Here is a 23613-nt window from a genome sequence, read left to right as displayed (position 1 = left end):
CCATCAGCCATGGCAGCATTGTTAATCAGCCTCCAGTTTCTGACCCAGCCTGAAAACCCTCCTTAAGCACAGCACTAGGCAGCCAGTCATTGTCACTCTGAGTTTTCATGTGAATTGAAACCTGTTGTCCCCTTCTTCTAAATGCTCTATCAACGTGATTCATGGGTGGTGCTAAGAGCACTGGATTGTAAGCCAGAAGAACCTGGCTCTCCCTTGGTCTTAGCTATACTATTTCATACAGGTCATTTAATGTTGCAGGGACTATTTGTTCATTTCTAAAACCAACGAGTTGAATTCAATCATCCTTAACCACCCCCCTTTAGCTCCGAAAAATGTTACAATTCAAGGCACATAGACCTCTCAATCTGTGAATTCAGTTACAAGCAGATAATTGAGTAAAGACCACAGGTGGTTCTTGGGAAGTTTGTGTATTACAAGTCTATTTTGGAATTCAGAAGTATGTATTTCTAGCCTTTTCTGATTACTTGTTTTCATCTGCATGGTCCCATTGACCTATATTCTTGAAACCAGAATTTAGGGACTCACGAAGGGGAGAGACAGGAAAATTTCACTTAAAACCTAAGGATTCTTCCTGGCTGGGGTGTGTGTGTGTGTGTGTGTGTGTGTGTGTGCACGTGTGTGTGTGTGTAGATAACCGTTCTCATACACTTAGCGGATTGGATCTCTACATTGTCTGCCCACCCTGAGGTTGTAAGTCTGGAGGTGCCTTTTCTTCCTTCCTTTCCTCCATGTAAGCCTCCTTATGAGCAGGAGGCCCTGTCATCAGACAAGTCTCAGCACGTGGTCTTCTCTGGGCTCCCAACCTCCTTCCACCCCCGTGCCTTGTGGTGACCTGCCTCCCTGTCTGTCTTCCAGGCTCCCCTTCCCTGAGGGCATATCCTCTCCTCTCGGTGATCACCCGGCAGCCCACGGTCATCTCCCACCTGGTCCCCAACAGTCCAGGAATCGCCCCAGTGTTGTCCCACCACGTCGCCACTGAGGCTGCATCTGCTGAGGCCCAGGGTGGCGAGGCTCTAGCCAGCAGTGAGTCAGAGACAGAGCAGCCCACGCCCCGGCAGAAGAAGCCCCGGCGGAGTCGCACCATCTTTACGGAGCTGCAGCTCATGGGTCTGGAGAAGAAGTTCCAGAAGCAGAAATACTTGTCCACCCCAGACAGGTGAGGATGTGGGGAGGGGACTCTCTGCAGGGAATGCTCTTGAAAAGAGGAGACTTGATTTTGTGGGACATGGCACCACGGAGGACTGTTTCAGTGATGCATGACACTATGGGAGGAGTCATACTCTTTGCTTCAAGTCATCTCAACCTTGGGTTAACAGAACCCAGCTGCAAGAATCCAGTGCATTGGCCTCCAGAGTCTGACTGTGGCTGAATGTATACTCAGCATATACTTCCACAGTTTAACTAGACCACTCCATTATAACAAGCAAAGGAAAATGATAAAAATGGCAGGCTTTCAGTTGGGAAACAGGCTTGGTTTTTAAGGCCACCCATACTTAGACTCAGGTCAATGGAACTAGATCTGGAATTGGGATCCATGATCTCAGTCTTGTCCTCACCCTTGTACCTCTGAGCTGAGTCAGTTTTCTGGCCTGGCCCTTGCTTGGGAAGGACCAGACTAACCCTGCCTTAGTGAATGTGATGGCTGTCAAGTCAGAAACACTTGGCAAGGCCCAGGAGGAGCTAGAACAGTGTCCCTTCTTAACACACTTTGAGTTCTGGCTGGGAAAACTGGTTCTTGTTTTCCTTGAAGGCCTTAAAATGTCATCTCCTCTCTTAAATTACTGTCTTAATGGCAAAATATGCAAGAATGTGTCTTTCTTCTTCCTTGAACTCACACAGGGATACTGAGCCAATCTTTGATCCTATTTATCGGGAGGATTTTCCAGGTCATTTTTCTCTTCTTTTGCTCATGGCCTTGTCCCTGTCAGCCTTGACTAGTCCTACCAAAATAATGAGAAGGAGACTCAGAGGAGCTCCGAAGCTACTGCATTTAGTAGTGTTGTGATAAAAATGAAAAGTGAAACAGGAGTCTGCAAAACATCCACTAAAAGGGAACTTGTCTACTGAGTTCAATAACCAGGTACCATTAGCTATTTGCTGAGGATTTCCTGAGTACAGACCTCTGTGGCATGTGTTATGAGTTCAGAAAGTAGTAGACAGAGCCCTTCTGTAAAGGAGGTTATTGTGAGGAATGACACAATAGAACCCAGCACCATGAGCCAGGTACTAGTACCATTGTGGTGCTAGGGCCATAGTAACCTGAAGATATTAATGAGGGTGGCAAGTGGGTTAGGGACACCTTTTCAGAGGAGGTAACATTGAAGAAGAGCTTTGATTCAGAGGGGATAGCACACAAAAGTCACAGAAGCAAGTTTTGTTGAACATGTTAAGGAAAGTGCAAGTGGCTGAGATATCACCAGCTTATGGTGTGAATAGGGAGGTTGTGAGAGATGGGGCTGGATGGAGAAAGGGCCTCATATTCCTGGCTGAGGAATGTGGGCTTTGTTGTTTAGGTAGTCAGTAGCCTCTAAGAGCCGGAAATGACATGATGGGGTTTAAATTTTAGAGCCAAGGCTTTGGTGGCACCATAACTGATTGGTTAAAAGATACAAAAGATAGAGTAGTGAAACCAGTTAGGAGAGAATCTAGGGTATTGACAGTGGGAACAGAGAGGAGAAAATAGATGGAGGAAACATTTTGAAGATGGAATGGGCAGAATTAATAGTGGAGGATGAGAGCAGAAAGTTGAGAATTCTATCGCTCTTGGCTTGGGCCACCAGTAAATAAGGATGCCATTCAGTGATGTGGGAAGAAGGCAGGAGGCAGGTGGGTTTGGTGGGGGAAGAGTGAGTTCTGTTTTGAAGACTTGAAGGACTTAGGGTACCTTCAGGTGGACAAGGGAGATAAGTTTGTGAATTGGGGATTCAGCTGGGATCTCCAGATATTAAGTGCTGTTTTGATGTTCTGGCAGGTAACTGAGAGCCTTGTGGGCCTAGGTGGCCATGGGTTTCTCATGAGTTGCATGGTGGTGTGCCTAAAAGGTTTAACTTGCAGGGGTAACATTTTATTTTTCAGAAGTCAGAGAACTTTTTACAGAAATGTTAGCTCTCAGTAAACCTCTTCGGCTTCCCCATACCTGCCTGGGCATCTCTCAGGTGACCTACACAGGCCTGATTCACTTGCCTGGGGAGAAGGACACATCTGGCTGGCATTGAAGCTGCTGCCTGAACCCGCCCTCTGAAATGTTCCTCAACTCCCTACGTGACCAGGGCCATGAGCACTCCCTCCTCCCAGAGCTCCTGCCCTCGTCCTCTGTATTTGTTTCTCTGGTTTCCTAGGTGATTCCATTTAACTGAATATGCAGGGAAGTGAGAATTTGTAATTTGTGGCAGGTAATGAGAGAAAGTTGATGACAGTGAAGTGTGTTTCTTTAGCCAGAGTGAGTCAAGGATGCATTTTTCCCAAGTGAGCTAATACCATTTGCTAATGCAGTGGCAGAGCTGTGAACTTTCCATTGACTAATGCACCTGATGGCCTCAGGTGAACTGGGCTTGGGACAGCACTGCTGGAGCCCAGGGAGGCCCCGCACACCAGAAGTCTGTGGGATGGCACCCTGGTTCTTGCTCCTCAGTGAATGACTGTTGGGATGCAGTGCTTCATTAATGAAAAAACTAAGCCTCTTGGCTCTGGGAATTTATTGATTTCTTTCTGTTAATCACTTTCAATAAAACTTTCAACTATAAGTGTCCTTTCTACAGAGATGACCAGGTAGATGAGCATGCAGAATTAAGACAGGTTCTGAAATCTGTCAGAGGCACATTCCACTTTATTAGATATTTGATGTGTGTGTCTAGTCAGAGTAGAGGGGCTAGGCAGCTGCACCTGAGGGTACCAAGTATCAACACTTGGAACCTTCAGGACCAGTATCCATGGGTCCTGGCAATCCATAGATGTCCTCAGACAGAGAAAGCTATAGCTGAGAACTTGCACTTAACACTCCTAATGGCTCAGGTTTGTGTCTGTGCGGGTTTGTATGAGACAGAGGGCAACAAATCTGCAAGTGGTTACTCTCAGAAACCTGGGGACCTTCAGAGTGGTAGTCACTGACCAAACTGCCTTATAAGTCCACACTGCTTCACTGAGCATGTTGGCACTGCAGAAGGTGGCTAATGTTGGCTCAGGGAGATGGGTTTCCAGGTGGTGGTCAGGTAGACTTGAGGTCTGACCCACATAGGACAGAGGAGAGTGAGGTTCGGATCCTGGCTACAAATTGCTCTTACTTTCTACTTCCCTACTCTCCACTTGGGTTGTTTGCTACTCCCTAGGATGTAGTATCTCTGCATTTCCTTCTGATAGATCTGTCTTGTACAAAAATACCATGGGTGGGGATGTGCCTTGATACAGGAGATGGTGTGCAAGTTATATACAAGTGGATTTGAATCCTGCCTGCGCCTCTTACTCCTCCAGAATCATCTTCCAGGGATCAGCTGGGAGATGCTAATCAACTTCACATTGTGGTGCAAGGAAAATATAAGATAGCTTGTGGCAGGTCCTTAGTATGTAGCCTATGATGCTCAAGAAATAGTGTCACTGTGTTGTTGGAATTAGCCCAGTTGCATGCTCCTCAGGAAGAGCTTTGGATTTTAGAACTTTTCAGAAAGCTACAGAGAAATGAAGAATCATGATTAGCAATAACCATGGAAAGCAGGAGGGGCTATAGCTTTAATGTTTCATGTGGGATGTTTATAATATTTAATCTTTTTGAACGTTTTAATTGTTGTAATAGTTCAGAGCAGCTACAGTAAATGAATCAATCCATCAAAAATATTTTTCAGCCCCGGTTTTGAACTTAGCCATATGAGAGGCATTCCTGTGGATATAAACGAAGTAGATTGCTGTTGAGTTAAGGAGACAGGAATAACACACATGAAGAGCTTCAGGACAGTTGAAGACATGGGACTATCTGGTTGGCTGCTGGCCTGTGGGAGGGGTCACGGGAGCCAAGAGGCTTACCTGCTAGAGATGGGACTTGAACTGGTTCTGAAATTATGAGTAGGATTCTACAGATGAATAACTTTACCTTTCATTTCCAGTTTGGACTTTGGATCCAAGAACCCATTTCATGGAGGATCTGAGTGATTGCAGCAGGATTTTGTAGTGATGGTTCAGACATCCTTTGCAAATCCATAGTAGACCAGGAATGTTTATGAAATGGGGACTTCCCCAGGTGTCCTTGGGTATGGCCATTTGTTCCTTAGCTTCCTTTTTCCATAGGATTCTTGGAAGGAAAGAAACGCTCTTTGGGGAAGAATTGGCTTAAGGGGGGTGGTTAGATCTGAGCTGGAGCTAGCCAGCAGGCCCTCATCTCTCTTGCCCTCTGCTATCTTCCTCATCCTTCCTTTGTATTTCATGCCTTCTAGGTTGGATTTGGCCCAGTCTCTGGGACTCACTCAGCTGCAGGTGAAGACTTGGTATCAGAATCGCAGGATGAAATGGAAGAAAATGGTAAGAAAGGAAAGAGTTGGTCTAACTGTGTGCCAATCCTGATGAGAAGAGCTCTTACTACAGAGCTGTTGGAGGCAGGAAGGATCCTTTGGTGGTTTGGCCATGATATGGGAACACCTAAAATGCTGGCTGGGCAGGAGGCAATTTGAACTTGACCTGGATTTCTTAACTAGAGGGTTATTCTTTTTCAGTTAGAAATCAAAGAAAGGTCACGAACTTCCCAGCTTGAACCCTACCTGCTGACCTTTTCGAAGGCCTTGCTTCCTGTCCGACCGATAACTAAAAACAGAAGTCAGTATCCACCCTTATAGTGATAGAGAGCACATGTCTTCCCTGTAACGGAGAGACCCTTACACTTGGAGGGGCATCTAAGTCACCTGGGTACAGGGGAGTCTGCAGGAATCTAGGCCCCATTCTAGGATGCTGACTGTGGAGCTTGTGACAGAGCTGGTGACAGGCATGTCAACAAGCACCCAGGTTATTCTGAAGTGCAGGACCTAATGACCACTGTTTCTGTACTATGGCTCCAGTGCCTTTTAGATGAATACTCCCATCTTTGATCTTTAAATGCACTGTGAATAAACATCTCTGCATTTTGTCTATATTTTGAGAAGAACTCGATTTCATTATTGTCTAGCTTTCTTTTCTTTTGAAAGGCACTGTTAAACTCAAATTTTCCAAAGTGGTTGACTGCTTAATTTCCCAGTTCTGTAATCCACAAGGGACAAGATCAAGGCCCAGAGAAGAAAAAAGAGATGTGGGGATAGACACCAGTACCCCATGTCCTCTGACATAGGCCTTGCTCCCAACCTCACTAACTCTTACTGGCCTTTTCTGCCCCATATGGCAGGTACACCATGCCTTCCTGAGGACATTCCAATTTGCTAACATATCTGGTCACAGCCGTATTTCCTGGCATTTCAAGGGTTGGAAAATTTATCTTTCAACAGTAATCACATTTTTCACATTTGTAAGTTTGGGCCATTTGTGCTATTGTCTGCTAACATTGAGGGGGAAGAATAAATATTAATGGGAATTCAAGTGAATATTAATGGGAAAAAATCAACAAGCAACAGTTATTATATTCCCAGAAAGGAAATCCCAGGCAGATCTCATAATCCCCTTTGGGGATCTTGACTTGAGATGGCAGAGTTTTCAAGTGGAGGTGACTTGGCTCATGAAGCTGCTCACTAAGGCAGAGACACTAGGTGTGTGTATAAACAACCATATATTGTATAAATTTAAAAAAATGTATATTCAGGGTCTCTTGTGAATCATGCCTTGTCTTAGACACTGTGGGAAGTAATGAAATAAAACATAACCTTTGCCTTCATGGAATTTATGACCTAGTTAGAAAAAGAAGGCCCAGGAAGCAGCTAGAGAGGACATTATGATTAAGAGCCAGTTGTTTATTATAGATTGATTAAGCTCTTATGAGTGCAGAGGAGAGGTAGTGAGGAAGGTTGAGAGAGAAGTCGCAATTGAAAGGTGAATGAGATTGAACATCCAGTCATTTCAAAAACTCTACAGTACTATGCACCTGAAACTTACAGTGGAAACCATTTAGGGGGTTGTTCTCTGAAAGAACCAGATTGGGGAGTGAGAACTGCTGGGCCATGTTCCCATGCTTGCCTCTCCCTGGCTGGTTCTGGGCAAGTCCCTTCAGTGCTCTCTTACAAGCTCCACCACCTACCTCCTGCCTCATCAGTCATCATCATTGGAATCAGTGTCTCCTGAGTAGCAGAGCATTGTTCAAATTGGTTATCAGTAATCTGCTCATGAATCAGATGACTAAGGGACTGACAGCCAGCTCTCTGCCTGTACCACCAGTACCTGTAGGACAACACATGTGCCCTTGCCTCTGACGTCACTTGTTTTTCGGCAGCCACTGTGGTGCTGGCATCGTTTGTGGGCTGGTTGTTGATAGTCATAGATGCCATATAAATCAAAATGGAAGTATCTCAGCAGAATTAACCTCAGAGACTGTTCTAGGCCAACCAGATTCAGATCCCTTTAGGAAACAAAGAGCCAAGCTTTTCATTTCACATCAGCAATAATTTATAGTTAGTTTCATTAAGGAATGCAGATACAGGGACAAACTATGAATCTGTCCATTAAAAAATAAAATAAAAAAGGTAGTCATACAAGTGGGGGAGACAGGCCTGAAAACTAAACTATACAGAGAGACTGGGGGAACTGAAGGAGGATTTACAGGATTCAGAATCAGAACAGAGAATGAAAGACTTCATGGAAGAGGTACCACCTAAATAAGTTTCAGTGGATAAAAATAAATGTGCCCCATGAAAGTGGGAAGGAATTCAGAGAGGAAGAAGGGACAAGAGTCTTTGGGTGCACATAAGCATTTCAAAATGGTGGGAGCTACCTGTGAGGGACTGTGTTCTATTGGGAGTCTGAAATCTGATTCCCTTGGAACAGCAAGGCATTGTTGAGACTTGGATTGCTTCATCTGTTTTCCTGGTAAAACTCTTTCAAGGCTATCTCTTTAGGTACTGAGAGGAAAAGAAAAAGATAATTGGGTAATAAAGATGTCTCAAGGCTAGTAACCTAATTGGAACTGGAAAAAGATTAGCACTTGTTTCTCATACGTATTCACATGGCTGCCAAGGACTACCTGCCAAAACCAAGATATCATCTCCAACTAGTTTTGACTGGTCAGCATTTGTAATCTATAGCGGGTTGAGTAAATTTAATCTTGCACATTAGATGGGACACTCACCCTCTATTCCATTTCTGTTGGCATTAACTCCAGTAGGATCCACAGTGTTTTGTAACAGGCTGAAAGCATTTTATTATTCAGTGGTCTTGTTTCAGCTTTAAAATGCAGTGAGATGATCCAAATGGATACCACATTCTTCTCCCACTTGGAGAATTTGTGTGGGCCACACACCACCCACCATCATTATCTTTTGCGTTGAAAGTCCCCAGATAGTCAAGAATTCTGTGAAATCATTACCAGTTACTATCTAGGGAATCTTGGACAGGTTCCTTAACCTGTGTGTGCCTCATCAGTAAAATGACTTATGTGTACCTTATAGAGTTGTATCAACTGAGCTAATTTCTAGACAACATTAAGAGCAGTGCAGCCCATGTAGGACACAGCCAAGGGATGTTAGCTGCCATTATTATTGTTGTTATTTACCTATCCACAAAATCCATGTCTCCAAAGAATCCAAACTTGTGGAAGCTAACAGAGATAAACTGAAAGAAAATTCCATGGGTTTCTGGAACCGTGAGCTTTTCTTCTGGTTAAGGGTACTCCTGGCTTCTTGGCATTTGGGGCCCTACTTGAGGTATAACAGAACATCCTGTCTTCAGGCTGGGACAGTCAGCTAATGTTAGCAGTAATGTTCTCAGAGGAGATTTATGCCAGAGCATCCAAACTCGTTTTTCTCAGCTTCATGAAAACTGCCATCAGTCATATGGCCTGCACAGTTCTAAAAAGCTACAGATAGAGCAAAAAAGGAACAAAAGCCACACAGGTCAAGAGGCTACTGACTGGAGTCTGCAAGGACACTGGGTAATTGCAGATAAATGCCAAACACAGAAAAATCAGTAGTGCATTTCATGTGTGCCCCACACATTCTGCAAAATAAAATCCTGGTAAAAATGTTGAATTTGAATAGTTAAGGTGTTTCCTGTCTCAGAAGGGAAAAAGGGAGAAGGTTCCCCACTGCACTAGCATTCTGTGCTCTCTAGCCACACTGCTTGCCCTCCACCTAAGCACCTCTAGAAGGAAGCAAAAGACAATCTTCACATCCTCAATGCCAGAGCATTTGAATGCCTTGCTCTGGAGTTTGGAAGGAAACTATCAGCAGGCAGCAGAGCTGAAAAAGTAGATGGTGTGCTACGTATTTCTCCAAGAGGCAGAGAGAAGCATGTGATCTCTGGTACAGTAGATTGTCTGGCATCGCTGGACCAAGAGGACAAATCAGTTCTAGGAATAGCTTGGGAGAAGGGCTCCTGGGAAGAGGACCGCAGGGTGCATGGGAGTGCAGTTCCTGGTGCAGGGAGGTTCTGAGATAATTGCATGTCTCAGGTGTGCTTGGAGGCAGGGGGCCAGAGGTTGATATGGAAAGCAGCCAATAGGGTAGTTATCTCCTAATTATTGCTTGCACTGGAATGTTTTATTCCATTTTAAAAAGGTCTGATTGTTTTGATTTCTTTTTCATGCTGTAGGAAAACAGCCAGATGAGATCGATCCAAGCTGTGTGGGTGGTGTTCTCTAATTGCTGGGCTGGACTTTTTTTGCCAATTAGGTGGCTTCCTTAGACCTGCCCTTTTAAAAACATGATTACTACATGGGGCAACTTACTTTTGTATAACCTCTTTCATACCCAGTGGAGCTGCTTTCAACAGGTAAATTCCTTCTTGGCACATTCAGGTACTTTCAAAAGCCTGTGCTCAGACTGAAATCAAAATCAGATACTGACTCACCTGAAAAGGTGTACAGGGACACCTTCTCCCCAGAAATGTTTTCCGTCAACATCCATACCTTGTTAAAGGTCCCTTCACAACTCTGTGTTAACTGTTCAGGTAGATTCAAACAGATAGAGCAGATTCACTGCTAAAAGGAGGCGTTTTTTGAGAACATATGGTTTTCCTCATACCTCTACACCAAAATTAGCTCAAAATTTATGATAGACATAAATGTAAAAGCTAAAACTATAAAAATCTTAGAAGAAAACATAATAGTAAATATTTACAATATGGGATTAGACAAAACTTCCTTAGAAATGATATGAATAACATAAGCAACAAAAATTAAATGGAACTTCATAAAAATTATAAACTCTTCTGCTGTGAAGAAAATCATCAAGAAAGATGATTCATAGAACAGGAGATAATATTTCCAAGCCTTATATCTAATAAGGGACATTTATAATATTTAAATAACTCTTACAACACACACTAAGAAAGAGATAACCAAGTTTAGAAAGGGTAGTAAAGGATTTGAATAGACCTTCCTCCAAAGAAGATACACAACAGTCCAATGAGCACATAAAAAGATGCTAAACTTCATTAGTCATCAGGGAAATACAAATCAAAACCACCATGAGCCACCATTTTGCACCCACTTGGATGGCTATAATCAAGAACTCATAATAACAAGTGTTGGTGAGGATGTGGAGAATTGGAATCCATACATACTGCTGTTTGGAATGAAAAATGATGCAGCTGCTCTGGAAGAATAGTCCTAAAAATGTTAATAATGTTAATCATAAAGTTGCCATATGTTTCAGCAATTCCATTTCTGGGTGTATACCCAAAAGAAGTGAAAGCAGGAACTTGAACAGATATTTACATACCCATGTTCACACTAGCATTATTCACAATAGGCAAAATGTGGAAGTAACCCAAGTGTCAATCAACAGATGAATGAATAAACAAAACATAGTATATGCACAAAATAGAAGGTTATTTTCTTATGATGCACACTGCAACATGGATGAGCCTTGAGAACGCTATGCCAAGTGAAAGAAGTCAGTCACAAGAGTCTATATACCAAATGATTCCATTAATATGAAATGTCCAGAATGGGCAAATCTATAAAGAGAAAAGGCAGAATTGGTGGTTGCCTAGGGCTAAGTTCCAAGAATTGGGGGAAAATGCAAAGTACTGCTGATAGGTATGAAGTTCCTACTGGGAGTGATGAAAATGTTCTAGAATTCCATTGTCATGAGAGGTGCCCAACTCTAACTGTATTAAAATTACTCCATTGTGCACTTGAGATAGTCAAACTGTACAGGTGAATTGCATCTCAAAGCTGTTTTGTAAAACAATTTGTGATTTGATGGGTTGCTATACTCGTTCAGCACCTCTGCTGTTTTTGAAGAAGAGACATTGTCACTAAATATCACTGACCACATAGAAAGTTTATTGGAAGTTAGGCTTTCCTAGGAGCGAAACAGAATTGGCTTTCAATGAACTTCTGCGCAACTAAGGAAAATACCATTAAGTTAGTGTATGCTGTAGTATGAATCTGGAACATTGCTCAAAGACCCATGTTTAAAGCCTGGGTCTTCAGCTTGAGGCTGTTGGAAGGTGATGTGACTTTAAGAGGTGGAGCCTAGTAGAAGGGAGTTAGGTCACTGGGGGTGTGCCTTGAAGAGCATATGCCCTTTCCTATCTCCCTCCCCCACCTCTCTCTTTGCTTTCTGGTCACCATGAGATAAGCAGCTCCCTCTACTTCATGCTCTTGCTACTATGATGTACTGACTCCCCACACGCCCCAAATCAATAGACCAAGTGTCCACCGACTGAAACCTCCCAAACTATGACCCTGAATAAACCTTTCCTCCTTCTAAGTTGATTTATCTCAGACATTTTGTCACAGAGACGTAAAGCTGACTAACACAGTGTAAGTCAGCTTATACCCCTCATTCACTGTTTAATTCAAATCCTCCCAAAGCCCTTCTCACTAGCTCCCTAGAAAATTAACTACACCAGGTTAGGTTTTGAAGCCAATGGAAAAAGGACTGTCTGTTACATTCCAAAGTAAAATATAAAGAGAAATAAATTGTCCCTTTCTACATATGGGATTCCCGTGTAGAACACAAATTGGGTTAATAAATGTGCAAGATCATTCACATCAGCAAAGGCCACTTCTGGCACAATTCTTCTGCTTGCTTTAGGTGCCTCTTCCACTCTTTGGAAATGTTTATTGAGAAGGGTTAGTTCACTCCATCACAGTTGTCAAATGGCTGCTGCTTGCAGGGACTTAGGGGAAAAGGCAGGCAAATACACATGCAGGAACAGCATTTTATGAAAAACTCCAATGACATATGGCAAAGTGAATTTGAGTTGAAGCAAGGCAGGCTTCCAGGAGAAGTCAGGCATGTTCTGAGATGAGGAAATCTGCCATTCAGGAAAATGTCTGGCCCTCTCACATATATTATCTGCCGGCTACCCTCAACTCACCCTGTGAAATTATTATCCCCATTTTGTAGATCAGAAAACTGAGGCTCGGCCTCTTTAAAGGGATTTCCCACAGATAAAGATGATAAAGGTCTGAGTTGGAATTACTTTTCTAACTTTCAAAGCTAGGACACTTTCTACTATACCCTATTCTTCGAACAACAAAAAACTATATTTTTATAACATTTTTTTTCCTGATAATAGAAATACTTATACACTTTTTAATAAGACGAGATCCCACTTGTTGGTTGTTTGTGCTAGTTCACAGGCAACTGAGGTTTTGTTCATAAAATCTTTTCTTACACCAGTGTCTTCAAGAGTTCTACCTAACCTCTGTTCCCACTGGTTCAGTGTTTCTGTTTTAATATTTAGATCTTTCATCCGTTTTGATTTTAGTTTAGTGCATGCTGAGAGATATAGGTCTAGTTTTAATCTTTGGCAAGTTGAAACCCAATTTTTCCAGCATCATTTATTAAAGAGGCTATCTTTCCTCCAGGGAGGGTGTTTGGCTCCTTTGTCAAAGATGAGGTGGCTGAGTGTGTCTGAAGTTGTTTCTGCATCTTCTAATCTGTTCCACTGGTTGTCAGGTCTGTTTCTTTGCCAGCACCATGCACAGGAAGAGAAATGACCAACAGTGTGAAGAGACACCCACAATGTGGGAAAAAATTTTCACCTGCTGTTCCTCAAAGGTCTACTATCTAGAATCTATAAAGAACTTAAAAAAATCAGACCTCCCAAATTTAAAGACCCAATCTAAAACTGGGCATCTGAAATGAACAGACATTTCTCAGACAAAGAAGTAGAAATAGCAAATGAACATATGAAAAAATGTTCAACATCACTGGTCATTGGAGAGATGCAAATAAAAACAATGCTGAGATTTCACCTCACCTCAAGAAGAATGGCTGCTATCATGAAATCAACCAATAACAAATGCTGGTGGGGCTGTGGGGAAAGAGAAACCCTACTCCACTGCTGGTGAGAGTGTAGACTGGTGCAACCACTGTGGAAATCAGTATGGAGATACCTCAAAGAACTAGGACTGGATGTCCCATTTGACCCTGCTATTCCCCTGCTGGGTATCTTCCCCAAAGAATTAAAAGAATCATACCACAGTGATATGTGTGCACCCATGTTTATAGTGGCACAATTTGTACAGCTAAAACTTAGAAGCATCCCAATTGCCCATCAACTGGAGACTGGATAAAGAAAATGTGGGTTTCTTTTTTTTTTTTTTTATAAAATGGAGTACTACTCAGCCAAAAAAATGAGACATTAGAGACATTTATAGCTAAATGGATGCACCTTGAGGCAATACTCAAGGTATTTACTGTGTAAATACCCAATAGGTTCTCTAGTATGAGAAACTAAAAGTGTAAATAAGGACTAAAAGATATAATAGATAACGTGAATAGGAAGAAAAGGGACAAAGGGGAAAGGGAAGTGAGAGGGGAAGGGGAAAGGAAAGAAGGGAATGGAATTAATATGAGAAAATGAAAAAATGGAAGCAAAGTTTTTGTAAATAAGGAGGGATAGAAAGACTGAAGGGAGGGCAGGGGAATGGGGAAAAAATAAGAACCAAGAGAGATTACGTAAAGGTGCAAATTTCCAATGATGAATGTCATTGTATTGTATACCTAAAATCTACCAATAAAATTAATTTTTAAAAAGTTATATATATAAAAAGAAATACTTAAACACAATCCTTGTTGAAAATTTACAAAATATATAAAGAATACAAATAGATGAAAAATTTTCTAAGATCCAGACACTACAAACTAGAGGATGTATAGTTGTCTAGTGCCCAAATTGGACTATGCTAATAGCCTGCTTTTTGCAAAAATATACAATCAAACCAGATCAAATTCAGTCGTTAAGTTCAATGATGACCTTATGGGGAAATGTGATTCGGTTCTCGAACAATTTGGTTTTCAACCAGAATCATGGAAAGAATTAAGTTTGTGGACCAAGGTACTACTATCTTTGTAAAATTTCTCATGTCATTAGACACTGTTCTGTATAATGTTGTAATGATTATCAAATATTTTCCCTTTGGAATATACAATTATTATCTACCTGATTACATGGCTAAATGTTTAGGGCACCCTCCTAACTTTTGCTGTTATAACAAATATTGTAATGAATATTTTACAAATCAACATTTGTCTCAGTCTAAGATGACATTTTAGAATTTATGCTAAGGAATTTCCATGTCAAAAAAAGGTTGCATAGTTTGAGACTTTTGATTTAAATTCTCAGATTGCCTTAAAAGGTTGTATTAATTACACCTTCACATTAGAGTGTAATTGTTTTCCTGCTTGCCATAAACATTGTCCTTTTAATTTGCCAACACGATAGTTTTGCATTAACCTTTTAATTTTCATTTCTTTCCTTATTGAATTAATTATTTGGGGGGAGGTGCTGGGAATCCAGCACTGAGCTACATCCCCAGCCCCCTGAAGTTGATCTTTCCTGTGTTGATCAAGTTAATAAATGCCAAAATTAGGATATTGACTAAAAGTGCATAAAGCCTGAATGGAGCCATCTTCATAGACCACAGGAGGGAAGGACTTTAAGATATGTTTTGCCAAACTCTCTATCCTGGCTGCTGGGAGGGAAGGGTTTGGATGCTGTGTGAAGTTGTACTGGGGAGTGGGAAAGTGATGTAAGTAGTTACTTCTTAGATTCTTAACATTTTTTTTCTCACATAGGTTCTTAAAGGTGGACAGGAAGCACCCACGAAACCTAAAGGTCGTCCCAAGAAGAACTCCATCCCTACATCAGAAGAGATTGAAGCTGAAGAGAAGATGCACAGCCAGGCCCAGAGCCAGGAGAGCCTGGAGCCCTCACAGGGACAGGAAGAGCCAGGAGATGCGCAGGAACTAAAAGCATGTGACCTCCCCTTGGAGGTGGCGGAGCCGCCAGGCCAGCCCCAGGAGCTGCCAGGAGCCTCTTCCAAACCCCTGCCATTAAGCTAAAATAAAACTCTTTGGGGGGAAGGGGAGACAGGGAAGAAGGGAAAAGTGAAGGCAGGGAGACTAGGGAGAGAAACACTTCTAACAGCCCGGCCAACTGAGGGAGAAGAGATCCACTTTCCTCCTTCCCTCCCACAGTTCTCTGCACCTTCATCGCAAGCATCTGATGAAGACTTGCTTGTCTTAGGCCTTCCTCTTTCTGGAAGGCTGTGTAAGCCATAGATGCCCTTGATTGAGAGAGAGACAGTGCCTTTGAGCTCCTGTCCCTGAGAGGGTGAAGGCTGTTGGGATGGGTAGACACATCCCACCAGCCTGCAATGGAGGGTATCGCCTACCGCCTACCCGCTCCCTACCCCTGGGCAGCCAGTCATCAAGCAGAGAGATGGAGGCGCTTGGACAGCCCACCCAGGCTTCTTGCTGACTCAGTACTTATTTCTGTAGGCTTAATGTTTTGGGGGTTTTTTTTGGGGGGTGGAGTTGGAGGAAGGGAGTTGTGAGTTCTTAGAAATGTTTCTGGATCATGTTTGTTTGGAAACATGTGTGCCTTTGTATCCATTATCAGATGGTCAGGTGACCAGGAACTGATAAGCCTTGTTTTTCTTTCTTCTTTAAGTTGCCTTCCCTGAAGCTGCCAATGCAGAAATGTTAAAATAACTTTTATTTTTTAATTAAAAATAAATCTTTCAAAAGGTTTGAGTGTTCCATTTTTTCTGGGGAATGTATCCAACCCTCTTGAATGTGTCCTATGGGAAGAAACCAGAAAGACAGCCAGGCTCCCTGGGACTTCCTTTCCCCATCTGCAAAACAAAAGACTGGGACAGTTCACTGGAGTCCCCTGTGTTGAGACTTAGTGTTGAGACCCCAGGGTGAGGAAGGAGCAGTGCAGCTGGGCTCTACCCACCACAGCAGCTGCTCTACATTTTGAGTTTCCAACTCTAAAAATACTTTTTCAAAGAGGTAATATATTTATATGCTCTCAAAGTCAAAACTGCATGAAAAGAAGTCATACTTCTGTACTGCCTTCTCACCCTATGTCTTACAGGTAATCATTTTTACTGGTCCCTTATTCATCCTTCCAGTTCTTTATGAAATATCCATTTGGATGGATGATGGGCTCTGGTGCTTTCTACAGAAGAAGATTTGAGAACAACTTGGCTACATCTGCTCAGTAATTTTAAATTTAAAAGTAATGTCCCAGACTGGGAATGTAGCTCAGTGCTAGAGTGTGTGCTTAGCACATGTGAGGCCCTGGGTTCCATCTTGAGCACTGCAAAAAGAACAAGAAAAGGAAAAAAATGGGTAAAACAATATTCCACTTTTAATAACGTCAGGAAAAATGTAAGCATGAGAATTTCCAAAGGGAAAACTCTAGCTCCTTCCTACCTCCCTTTTTGTGCATTTGCTCTGATGCCTGATTTCCCAGGGGTCACCTTTAAGGTTGTTTCTGTGATGCTATGCAGGATAGAATGCCCAATTAGTGGATGGCCAGTCATTCATTATACAGTCCTTCTGCCAAGTTGCAAGCATGGGGAATACCAACCAGTTTTAACAGGGGCCCCAACTAAGAACCAGAACTTGTTACTAGTTCTGTGAAACAATCATATAATTCATTTCAGAGTTAAGCAGGAAATATCTGCATGTTTTCAATCATCTGGCTGCCTACTTCTTCTCATTAATGTGGACAATCAAAAAAGGACTGGAGTTTTGACATTGCCCAGGCGGTGCCTCTGTCCCCTTTGCTATTGAGACCAACAAAGAGAAAGCAGTCTTTCTCTGAATGCTTGTGAATAGACAAAGGAGTTAAGAACTTGGACTCTGAGAACCAGTTTGCACAGACCACACCTAGCTGCCTGTGCAAGGTTGTTTATTCTGACTGTGCAGAAAGCTCTCTCCCTCTCCTCCAGCCTACCCCAAAGTACGATTTCATGGCCCGCCGCCTACCAGGTGGTGTCACAATGGCCAGAGTAAGCAGTTGGCTGCGTGCCAGGTTAGTCTCGTGCTCTCCTGTTCATGCTGCCCCAGAGAGGAGGCGTTCTATTGGGATGCTGGCTTCCTATGATGAGTGTTGGTCTTTTTCCCTGGGCTCTCATGTTGTCCTTTTCTGTGGTGTCCGAAAGCGACTGTCACTGAACAGACCCATGTGTACATGCACACTTATTAGTGTAGCTGAGTGCTGGGTTCCAGGTTCTTGACATCCAGCTTTTATTCTGTGGCCCCTCCCTTTGGGTTTGTTTCTTGTCCCTAAGGGTTGAAGTTACTTTACTGGTGAATTTAAGACCTCGGATTATCTTTCCTTGTGTTTTGTAAGGTCCAGCCTAAGGTTACCTCTATTTACAAGCCCTCAGTTTATCCTCCAGCCTCAGGCTGCATGGCTTTGCCCAGTGACTCAAAGAGGGACCAGGTTGGGTCTTAAAAAATATTTTTTTTGGCAGTTCTTGGAGTGAACCCAGAACCTTGCACAAGCTAGGTGACAGCTCTACCACTGAGCTGCATCCTCAGGCATATATATTTTAAACTGACAAATAGAAATCTTACATATTTATAGTGTCTTGAAATGTCTTCACATGTCTTAAAATGTGCATACATAATGGAATGGCTTTATCAGACAAATTAACTTATGCATCATATACTTAACCATTTTTTTGTGGTAAGAACACTCAGAATCTACTCTTAGCAATTTTTAAGTATATATATATTATATATATTTTATATATATGTATGTATCTTTAAACTATAATTCCCTTGTGTGCAATGGATCTCTTTTTTTTTATTATTCTTTTATCGGTACATTGTAGGTATACAACACAATTACATTTCTCATTGGGAATTGTACCTTTACATAATGCATCTTGGTTCTTATTTTTTCCCCCATTCCTAGCCCTCCCTTCACCCCCTCCACCCTTCCCTATTTACAAAGACTTTATTTCCATTTTTTCCATTTCTTATCATTTTTCCTTTCCCTTCTTTCCTTTCCCCTGTTGATCTCTTGAGCATATTCCTCTTTCGAATCTAAATTTTGTGTCCTTCAACTGACATCTCTATCCTTGTCTGGCAATCTATACACTCCCACCGCTGGGCTCATCACAGCCTCTGGTAACAACATTCTGCACTCTACTTCTGGGCGGTCTACTCTTTTAGATTCCACATGAGCCAGAACTTATGGTATTTGTCTTTCTGTGACTATCTTATTCCACGTAATGTCCTTCAGGTTCATCCATGGTGTTAGATGACAGGATTTTGTTCTTTTCTATGGCTGAACACTATTCCATTGAGTCTATGTAGCACATTTTCTTATGCATCATTTGTGGACAGTTAGATTGAATCCATATCTTGGCTATTGTGGATAATGCTTCAATGAACAGGGAATGCTGATGTCTTTTTGATAGACTGATTTCATTTCCTCTGAACATATCCTGGTAGTGGGATTGCTGGATCATATGAGAAGTTCTGCTTTCAATTTTCTAAAGAAAGGGCTGGACCTCCTGCACGTATGCTCATTGCTGGCTGTGCCTGGTTGTGGAAACCATGCCAGGCTTTCCCTTAAGCTCCATCTTTCCCATATGTCTCTAGTTCCCAAGACCTATAATCTGTGTCTAGAAGCCAGCTTCACAAGCTTTTCTGACATGTGACTGGGAGGTTGTTCTCAATGGCATTGGCAATAGGGTATCCAATGGTCTCCTGCATGGACAGCTCTCCCTTTTCCCTCACTGTCTTTCTTGGGGGCCACTTGACTTTCATTCTCCCGTGGGCACCTACTTCTGTAGGACTTATGTCCCTTCTCTGGGTTGCCAGATAGTGATCTCTGAGAGTTAAGGGTTTTACTTTGAGGATCTGGTCACTGGCTGATTCTTGAAGTTTTCTAGAGAAAGGGAGACAACTGATTCTAGTCCTCTAGAATCTATATTTCAAGAAGCTGATGCATAGAAGCCTTGGCCTCCTCTCTTTCGGAAGGTATCTGCTTTAGGAGACTTGGAGAAAAAACACTGTACACATAATTTGCCCTCAGGCTGCGAAACATATGGTTCTTCTACTTTTTAAAAATTAATATCATTGGTACATTTTAGGTATACACTATAATGACATTCATCACTGAAAATTTGCACCTTTGCATAATCTCTCTTGGTTCTTAATTTTTCCCCAATCCCCTGCCCTCTCTTCAACCCCTCCGTCCCTCCCTATTTACAAAGATTTTGTTTCCATTTTTTCATTTTCTTATATTAATTCCATTCCCTTCTTTTCTTTCCCCTACCCCTCCCACTTCCCCTTCCCCTTTGTACCTTTTCTTCCTATTTCACGCTATCTATTATACCTTTTAGTCTTTATTTATACTTTCAGTTTCTCACACCAGAGAAACTATGTGGTATTTACACATGTGTGTACTGTTTATTTCACTTAAGAGTATCGCCCCAATGTGCATCCATTGAGCTATAAATGTCTCCAATTTCTCATTTTTTATGGCTGAGTAGTACTCCATTTTATTTAAAAAACTACATTTTCTTTATCCAGTCTCCAGGTGATGGGCATTCGGGCTGCTTCCAAGTTTTAGCTATTACAAATTGTGCTGCTCTGAACATGGGTGTACATATATCACTGTGGTATGATTCTTTTAATTCTTTGGGGAAGATCCCCAGCAGAGGAATAGCTGGGTCAAATGGGACTTCCAGTCCTAGTTCTTTGAGGTGTCTCCATAGTGATTTCCACAGTGGTTGCACAAGTCTACACTCCCACCAGCAATGGAGCAGGGTTCCTCTTTCCCCACAGCCCTGCCAGCATTTGTTATTGGTTGATTTCATGATAGCAGCCATTCTTCTTGAGGTGAGGAGGAATCTCAGCATTGTTTTTATTTGCATCTCTCGAATGACCAGTGATGTTGAACAGTTTTTCATATGTTCATTTGCTATTTCTACTTCTTTGTCTCAGAAATGTGTGTTCATTTCAGATGCCCACTTTTGAAATGAGTCTTTAAACTTGCGAGGTCTGATTTTTTTAAGTTCTTTATAGATTCTAGATAGTAGACCTTTGTCTGAGGAACAGCGGATGAAGATTTTTTTTCCCATTTTGTGGGTTGCCTCTTCACTCTCTTGGTGGTTTCTCTTGCTATGCAGAAACTTTTTAGTAAGAAGAGATTCCACTTGCTGATTGTTTGTGCTAGTTCACCGGCAACTGAGGTTGTATTCATAAAATCTTTTCCTACACCAATGTCTTCAGGTGTTCTACCGAACCTCTGTTCCAGCTGGTTCAGCGTTTCTGTTTTAATCTTTAGATCTTTCATCCATTTTGATTTTAGTTCAGTTCATGGTGAGAGATACAGGTCTAGTTTGAATCTTTGGCAAGCTGAAATCCAATTTTTCTAGCATCATTTATTAAAGAGGCTATCTTTCCTCCAGTGAGGGTGTTTGGCTCCTTTGTCAAAGATGAGATGGCTGAGTGTGTCTGGAGTTGTTTCTGCATCTTCTAATCTGTTCCACTGGTCCTCAAGTCTGTTTCTTTGCCAGTACCATGGTGTTTTTAATCACAGTCATTTTGTAGTATAGTTTCAAGTTGGGGGTTGTGATACCCCCTGCCATGTCTCTGTTGCTTAAAATTGCTTTTGCTATTCTAGGTCTCTTCCTGTTCCAAATGAATTTTTGAATTGTTTTCTCTAGATCCTTGAAATACACTGTTGGGATTTCAATTGGGATTGCATTGAATCTGGGATTGCATTCAATCTGTATAGCAGCTTTGGAAGTATGGCTCTTTTCACTATATTGGTTCTTCCTATCCAGGAGCAAGGGATGTCTTTCCATTTTCTGATATTGCCTTCAGTCTCTCTTTTCAGAGTGCTATACTTTTCAGAGAAGAGGTCTTTGATTTGTTTTGTTAGGTTGATTCCTAGGTATTTCAGTTTTGTAGATGCTATTGTGAAAGGAATTGTTTGCCCTATTTCTCTCTCAGCGAGTCTGTTGTTCCTGTAGAGGAAAGCTATTGATTTTTGTGTGTTGACCTGGTATCCAGCAACTTTACTGAATGTGGTTATTAAGCCTAGAAGACCTTTGGTGGTGTTCTTGGGGTCTTCTATATAGAGTATCATGTTCTCTGCAAATAATGACAATTTGACTTCTTCATTTCCTATCTTACTCCTTTTATTTCTTTCTCTTGTCTAACTGTCATGGCTAATGTTTCCAAAACTATATTGAACAAGAGTGGTTATAGTGGACATCCTTGTCTTGTTCCTGATTTTAGTGTGAAGGATTTCACTTTTTGACCAGTTAGTATGATATCGGCTGTCGGTTCTTCATAGATAGCTTTTATCAGATTTAGGTAGAGACCGTCTATTCCAATTTTTTGAAGGGTTTTTATCATAAATGCAGTTGGATTTTGTCAAATACTTTTTCTGCATCTATTGAGATGATCATAGATTTTTGTCCTTGGCTCTATTGATATAGTGTATTACATTTATTGATTTGTGTATGTTGAACCACACCTGCATGTCTGGGATGAATCCCACTTGGTCAGGGTGTATGATCTTCTTGATGATCTTCTGCATTCTATTTGCCAGTATCTCACTGAGGATTTTTGCATCTATGTTCATTAGTGAGACTGGCCTATAGTTCTCTTTTTCAGTTGGGTCTTTCTCTGCTTTGGGGATCAAGGTGATGCTTGCTTCCAGGAATGTATTTGGGAGTATTGCTTCCTTTTCAATCTCATTGAAGAGTTTAAACAGTAATGGCAGTAGTTCCTCTCTAAATGTCTTGTAGAATTCAGTGGTGAAGCCATGAGGACCCAGGCTTTTCCCAGTTGGTAAGTTTTTAATTATGTTTTCTATTTCATTGGTTGATATTGGGTTGTTCAGAATTTTTAGGTCTTCTTCATTCAACTTTGGTAATTCATATGTATTTAGGAATCTGCCCATTTCATCTGTGTTTTCCATCTTATTGGCGTATAGGTTCTCAAAGTAGGTATTGATGATCCTCTGGATTCCTTCTGGGTCCACTGTAGTTTCATCCTTTTCATTCCTAGTTGCATGGATTTGGGCCTTTTCTTTCCTTTTTCTGATAAGTTTGGCTAAGGGTTTGTCAATTTTGTTCATTCTTTCAAAAAACCAACTTTTGGTTTCATTGATTTTTTGTATCATTCTCTTAGTCTCCATTACATTGATTTCTGCTCTGATCTTTATAATTTCCTCTCTTATATGAGCATTGGGTTTGTCCTGGTCTTCTTTTCCTAGAAGCTTGATGTTCAGCATGAGGTTGTTTAATTGGGCTCCCTCTGTTTTCCTAATATGAGTGTTCACTGCTATGAATTTCCCTTGTAAGACTGCTTTCATTGTGTCCCATAGATTCTGATATGTTTTATTGTAATTGTCATTTAATTGTAGGAACTGTCTGATTTCTTCTTTAGTTTCCTCTGTGACCTGTTGGTTATTCAGAAGTGTGTTGCTCAATTTCCATGTGCTTATGAAATTCTTGTGGTTTCTTTTGCTACTGATCTCCAATTTCATCGCACTATGGTCTGATAATATACAGGGGATAACTTCAATTCCTTAGTACTTACTTAAACTTGTTCTGTGAGGGAGTATCTGGTCTATTTTGGAGAACAACCCATGTGCAACTGAAAAGAATGTATATTCTGATTTTGTGGGGTAGAACACTCTGTAAACATCTGTTAAATTCATTTTTTCAAGAGTTTGATTGAGTTCTAGCATTTCTTTGCTTATTTTTTGTCTAGTTGGTCTATCTATTTTTGATTGTGGGGTATTGAGGTCCCCCACTACTATTGTATTAGTGCTTATTTGATTTTTCATGTCCATTAGTATTTCTTTTATATAGTTGGGTGCATTAGTGTTTGGTGCATAGCTATTTATGATTGTCATCTGTTCATCTTGGATTGTTCCCTTTACAAGAACATAATGTCCTTCTTTGTCTTTCTTTATCAGTGTTAATTTGAAATCCACTTGATCTGCAAAGAGGATAGTTACTTCTGCTTTTTGGGGGGGTTCCTGTCACTTGGAGTATTGTTTTCCACCCTTTCACTTTCAGTCTGCATGTTTCTTTTTGAATTAAGTGTGTTTCTTGTATGCAGCATATTGTTGGATCTTGTTTCTTGACCCATTCTGCCAATCTATTTCTTTTGATTGGTGAATTGAGACCATTAACATTGATGGTTATAACTGATACACATTGATTTATCATTGTCA

General features: G+C 41.5%; 1 protein-coding gene across 2 annotated transcripts in view; it reads left to right on the top strand.

Annotated features, from left to right (window-relative positions):
- The window catches only part of Barx2 (BARX homeobox 2), an 82340-nt gene extending 66210 nt beyond the window's left edge, over positions 1–16130 (top strand). For both annotated transcript variants that reach the window (XM_004862623.3, XM_087214285.1), the window contains 3 exons: positions 877–1177; positions 5442–5526; positions 15174–16130. In XM_004862623.3, coding sequence (XP_004862680.1) covers positions 877–1177; positions 5442–5526; positions 15174–15440 — 653 coding nt within the window. In that variant the 3' untranslated portion in view covers positions 15441–16130. The remainder of the gene's footprint in view (positions 1–876; positions 1178–5441; positions 5527–15173) is intronic.
- Positions 16131–23613: the final 7483 nt, after the last annotated feature.

This window comes from Heterocephalus glaber, unplaced genomic scaffold (assembly GCF_053883595.1).
Source record: "Heterocephalus glaber isolate CG9 unplaced genomic scaffold, H.glaber_assembly_v1.0 deba00001446, whole genome shotgun sequence".
NCBI classification, from domain to species: domain Eukaryota; kingdom Metazoa; phylum Chordata; class Mammalia; order Rodentia; family Bathyergidae; genus Heterocephalus; species Heterocephalus glaber.
Note: the sequence above shows the minus strand (reverse complement) of the source record. Positions and strands in the feature narration are given on the sequence as shown.